Source organism: Hyla sarda, chromosome 4 (assembly GCF_029499605.1).
Source record: "Hyla sarda isolate aHylSar1 chromosome 4, aHylSar1.hap1, whole genome shotgun sequence".
Lineage (NCBI taxonomy): Eukaryota > Metazoa > Chordata > Amphibia > Anura > Hylidae > Hyla > Hyla sarda.
The window spans coordinates 98,905,545-98,911,544 of record NC_079192.1 but is presented as its reverse complement, the minus strand read 5'-3'; the positions used below and the strand labels follow the sequence as shown (position 1 = coordinate 98,911,544).

The following is a 6,000-nucleotide window of genomic DNA, read 5'->3' as shown; positions in this document are numbered from 1 at the left end:
CACATTCTTCCATCTTTAGTTTAAGGTATATGGGCAGCCTGAGTGTGCACATTGATCAATACATGGGTCATTGGGTTTAGACACATAGTAGCACCCCAGCTAGCCCTTTGCACCCTCCAAGTATGACTAATTTTCTATTAAATGTTACATCCAATGCTAATCTTCATTGCCTTCATTCTTTGTAAGTTAACTCCAACTATTAAAGGGGTACTGCACTGGAAACCATTTTTTTTTTTAATCAACTGGTGCCAGAAAGTTAAACAGATTTGTAAATTGCGTCTATTTAAAAATCGTAATCCTTCCAGTACTTATCAGCTGTTATATGCTCCACAGGAAGTTCTTTTCTTTTTGAATTTTCTCTCTGTGCTCTCTGCTGACACCTCTGTCCATTTTAGGAACTGTCCAGAGTACAAGTAAATCCTCATAGAAAACCTCTCCTGCTCTGCACAGTTCCTAAAATGGACAGAGGTGTTCGCAGAGAGCACTGTGGTCAGGCAGAAAGGAAATTCAAAAAGAAAAAAACTTCATGTGGAGCATATAACAGCTGATAAGTACTGGAAGCATTAAGATTTTTGAATAGAAGTAATTTACAAATCTGTATAACTTTCTGGCACCAGTTGATTTAAAAAAAATAGTTTTTACCAGACTACCCCTTTAAATTGTGTGGATTAAAATGCCTTATTGCTATCAGAAGAGAATGGGTAAACTGGTTTGAGATGATGGGCAGCAGTAAATCAAATAACCACTTGTTACAACCAAAGTATGAAGACTACCATCTCTTTCCAGTTGAGTAACCCTTTAAGTTTGCATCCGCCTTTAAACAAATTGAGGTCTACTGATTTCAATTTCCTTCCATACTTCTTATTTTCATATCAGCAATACTTCCCCTTTATCTCAGTGCTAAAGACAAAGAAGAACAAGTAATAACCCAAGTCACAGTCACACGAAGGATGGTTTTCTTCCGGAAAGCCTCACGCGCTTCCAGAACAAAACCGGAAAAGCCCACATTTCAAATTCTACAAAGACAAAAAATTAAAATAAAAAAAAATGAGGTAGAAGTTTGTGTACAAAGTTTGGAAGTGCATCACGCTGGACTAGATAATAAAAGAAAGGGAAATTTACCTCAGAACAACATCAGGTATGAGGAGCCATATAAGGAGGAATGTGTGGGGCTCGTTACTTCACTATAAATATGAAAAACTGCCTGACATTTTATTTATTGTTAGGTCCATAGATGTAGTTTGTGCATGTTCTTTTTAAATATAGTTCTTATATATGTATATATGATGCATGCTACAATAATACAGAATACTATAAAAGCACCATAAAATTGAAGTGGAAAAAACTTATTCAAATTCCCATTGGGGGAGATTTATCAAAACCTGTGTAGAGGAAGAGTGGGGCAGTTGCCCATAGCAACCAATCAGATCGCTTCTTTCATTTTTCACAGGCCTTTTTAAAAATGAAAAAAGAAAGCTGATTGGTTGCTATGGGCAACTGCACCACTCTTCCTCTACTTCTGTAGGACAAATATACAGAAACCTCATGTGTAATCCTCTTGTTCTTCAAGAAACATTTTGTCAATTCTAAATAGGTTTGTAGTACACACTAGATCAGTGGTCTTCAACCTGCGGACCTCCAGATGTTGCAAAACTACAACTCCCAGCATGCCCGGACAGCCGTTGGCTGTCCGGGCAGGCTGGGATTTGTAGTTTTGCCACATTTGGAGGTCCGCAGGTTGGAGACCACAGCTCTAGATGGCATAACATGGTTACTGGGCAATAGGACACCCACAGCCCCTTCACACAAATCCACGCCCCACTGGCTAAGCCCCACCCACTTGACCAATGCACCGGCGGTTGGAGGGAAAGTCACAAGGGTTTCTATAGCTTTTCCAAATTAATGAGGTATTTGGTTGCATACCTGTGTCTATATAGGCTGCTATATGGATGTGATGTGAAAGTATTATATATATGTAGCATAAGGGTGCGTTCACACTACGGAATCTCCGCTCGCTGAATTCCGCGAGCGGAGATTCCGCCTGGTGGCTGCCGCCGAAGGTGCTTCGGCGCTAGGGCCGCGGGGCATTGAGCCGTCACCATTGACGGCTATGCAGTGCTCGCGGAATCCGCACAATGGAATTGTCCGCCGCGGAAATTCCGCTGTGTGAACGGGTCTCGCGGAGACCCATTCACACTAATGTTAAATTCACACCGCGGAGTTCCGCTCATGGAATTCAGTGAGAATTCCGTAGTGTGAACATGGCCTAAAAGTCCCCAAGACCAGTTTTTGTGGACCAAACTGTAGGAAAATGTATACAAAAACAAAATAATGTTTTTCCCCACAGATTTTATATCTACTTCAATGTGCTTTTTCCTCCACATTTTAGAGAAATGGAATGTTTTGGAAACGTGACTTGATGCTAGTCCTACAAAACTGTAAATCCACATGTTACTCGTGTTTTATCTCTGTGTACCACACATCCTCCTTAGCTGGCTCCACTCCTTAGAATTGTGCAATATTGTCACTAAAATGCACACATTACACCCCTAAATTGTAATCCATAGGGAGCTTGTGTCTGCAGTAGTCATGCATGAGTGAATCAAATATCACAGACAGAATAGGAAACATCGTATTTGAAAACATTCATCCCGGTTGAGGTAGGTTCGGAGATTGACCTCTGTACAGACTCCTCGATACCGTTTGTATCGACTCATCAGCAGACAAATAAAAACAAAACCTTAATGAAAAAAAATTCCGAGCAGGCTACCGGAGCAGCAGGCTTTCACAGGATAGCCCTGAGCACCTTAACAATCATCTGGCATAATAATAATAACAATAACAGAAGGTTAGAAAATGTCAGTGGGTAGTGATGTGAATGGAGTAAATTTCCCTATAAAATGTATCAGTCCGGCATCCAAAGGGCAAATTCCATGTGTTGTGAGTGAAAAAAGATGGCTGCCCACAGTCTCTGGAGAGTAACAGTCTATAAGTGCCAACGTTCTCACATAATAATAAAAAAGTACAAAACTCTATCAAAAGGGGACAGGAGAATCACAGGGTTTGGAACATGGAGACCTGAGATGTATAGAAAACTCCCAACACAGCTGAAAGGAGCAGCAAGGGGTTCAGTTCAGTTTTAGAGGAAGTTAGAGGGCTCAGTCATTGGCTGCAGGTGGATGGTTGATTGCCTGAGATAATGGGGGGTCCTCTTCCGCAAAACTGATTTCATCTGGAATGATGGCTGACACCAGAGTAACATCCAAAGAGTGCGAGGGAGCAGACTGATATGGAGAAAAGAGAGACATGAATTTATATTACTCCCTTATCATCATTGTCATTGTTTTTTCTCATACATTGTCTTTTTTCTCTTTTTGTCTTTTTTTTTGCCTTGGTACAGCACATTGGGTACCCTGATTCCAACAGTGATTTTACTTTCTTGCATTGAACATGGTATGCAAGCCAAGGATTGCAAATAATAGTCCATCCCATATGGAGACAAAAAAAAAAAACTAAAAAAAAAAAAAAAACTAAACATTTAAAAAAAAGTGAAAAAATTTGATTTAACCCCTTCCCTAATAAAAGTTTCTATCACCCCCTTTTCCCATAATAAAAAAAATGTAAACAAAAATTAAAATAAACATATGTGGTATCGTCGAATGCGTAAATGTCTGAACTCTAAAAATATTATGTTAATTAATCCGCACGGTCAATGGCGTACACGTTAAAAAATTACAAAGTCCAAAATAGCGTATTTTTGGCCACTTTGTATACCCTGAAAATATTTATAAAAAGCGATTAAAAAGTCCCATTATAACAAAAATGAGCCATCATACATCCCCGTGTGCGGAAAAATAAAAAAGTTATAGGGGTCAGAAGGTGAAAATTTTACACATACTAATTTTGGTTCATGCAGTTATAATTTTTTAAAGTTGTAAAATAAAATAAAACCTACATAAATTAGAGTGTGAGGGAGCAGACTAATATGGAGAAAAGAGAAATATGAATTTATATGATTCCTTTATCATCATTTAACAGACTGTTGCAGAATATTGATAGGCAGGCTCACATATAGTTGTTTTCTGCCATTTTTTTCTTATACATTGTTTTTGTAATTGTCATTGTTTTTTCTCATACATTGTTTTTGTCTTTTTTTTTTTTTGCCTTGGTACGGCACATTGGGTGCCCTGATTCCAACAGTGATTTTACTTTCTTGCTTCACCCCCGGTTCCTGAGATATAGGGGTTTTACTATTTGGATGACTATTTATACTTTTTAATGAATAGTCAGATGGGTGGAAGCCTTACTTCCAATAGGGTGTTCACAAAGCATGTTAAAGTGTATCTGTGGGTAATTCACATTGCTCTGGGAGCATTTGTAACTGGCACACTTTTATGGTGGTATGTGTGCATGGAACACTGTTATGGGAATATCTGTGACTGACACACTGTTTCGGAACATCTATTATATGACTGGCATGGTGTTATGAGGAGATCTGTGACTAGCACAAATCTATAGGTATACTTGGCCCTATTTAGCTTGTTATGGTATGTGCTATTCATCTCACCACTGTATGGCACTATTTATCTAGATGCTGAATCTGCTATTGATGTAGTCTCAGCTCTATCTATCTAGATATTGTATGTCACTATTTATCTTTCTTTATGGATACATTTATATATTGCGGCCTGCGGGGACCGTGGAAAGGTATAATGTATGAAGTATCCTATAATGCTCAACTATTTGTCTATGTTAATTGCGTCTCACCTCTGATCGATGACGTGATGAGTGAGGAAATAGACGCTCCATTTCATTGAGATCGCTGACTTTGCCTTTCAGTTCTGAAACATTACTGTCCATCAGTGTAGCACCATTTTGAGCACTTCGGTGTGAAATTCGGCCATTAGCACCACCAGCAACTTGTGGATCTGACATTTGGTCTTGAGATGCCTTACACTTCATCAGCCTAGGAGTAGTCAAGCAGAAACACACAATATGTATTGACTCTACATTGAAGTGGTAAAAACCTTTGACGCTACATTATACATTACATTTAAAGGGGTACTCCAGTGGAAAACATTTTTTTAAATCAACTGGGGCCAGAGTTATGCAGATTTGTAAATTACTTTTATTTAAAAATATGAATCCTTTAAGTACTTATCAGCTGCGTATGCTACAGAGGAAGTTCTTTTCTTTTTGAATTTCTTTTCTGTCTGACCTCAGTGCTCTCTGTGGACACCTCTGTGTCATGTGTTCATATGTTATTCCACCTAACTCACATGTAGTAATTTAAACACTAAACTGCTTATATACCACAAAAAGCTTAAAAAGAAAAGAAAAACCAACTACAAAGTTTTTTTTTAGAGAAAAGCAGCCTTAGACTCCTAAAAAAAAAAACAGCGAGTGTCGTGCATACCCTGCCTATGTACAGCTTTACTTGTATCAGTGTGTGCACATAAATATCTGTCATTCACTTTGGGTGGGCGGAGTAAGCAGGACTCTCAGGATTTACTTTTTGCTTAAAAATCCTGCTCCAAATCCTAAAAACTGTACGTCACAGAGCTTGGCCTCTCTCTCTGTCAAAACTGTTCTTGGAGCTGAATAAAAAACCTGTCTTACATTCATTGTGCACTGTCACTTTTGACAAGTCCTTGTGACCTCCACCAAACAAGCCGGGAGAATCCACACTTGTATCAGACAGTATTAGTAAATCTGCCCCCATTATATATTTCATTGTCCTATTTTCTCTCAACACTTCCCCTTTTTCTTACGGTAGCAATGTGTTTTTGTCTTACCTCCCACGGTATCCAAACATGAGGAAGAGGACACAGAAAATGATACAGGTCACGCCAATATGTATTCCGATGATGATTCCGGTTGTAGATGACTTCGCTCTCTGTTCATCACCTACACAATTGCAGGATGGATTTAGCACTGTGTACAGAAATAAGGGATTACTGTATATAGAAAGCCTTAAAAAGCCTGTGGGAACTAACTGTG

General features: G+C 38.9%; 1 protein-coding gene across 4 annotated transcripts in view; it reads right to left on the bottom strand.

Annotated features, from left to right (window-relative positions):
- Positions 1-594: 594 nt before the first annotated feature.
- The window catches only part of IGDCC3 (immunoglobulin superfamily DCC subclass member 3), a 191,829-nt gene continuing 186,423 nt past the window's right edge, over positions 595-6,000 (bottom strand). For 2 of the 4 annotated variants that reach the window (XM_056571730.1, XM_056571732.1), the window contains 3 exons: positions 5,796-5,934; positions 4,768-4,966; positions 1,725-3,284 (listed from right to left, as the gene is read on the bottom strand). In XM_056571730.1, coding sequence (XP_056427705.1) covers positions 3,159-3,284; positions 4,768-4,966; positions 5,796-5,934 — 464 coding nt within the window. In that variant the 3' untranslated portion in view covers positions 1,725-3,158. Of the gene's footprint in view, positions 1,637-1,724; positions 3,285-4,767; positions 4,967-5,795; positions 5,935-6,000 lie in introns of those variants that run through there. The other 2 variants (XR_008892402.1, XM_056571731.1) reach the window with 2 other exon arrangements.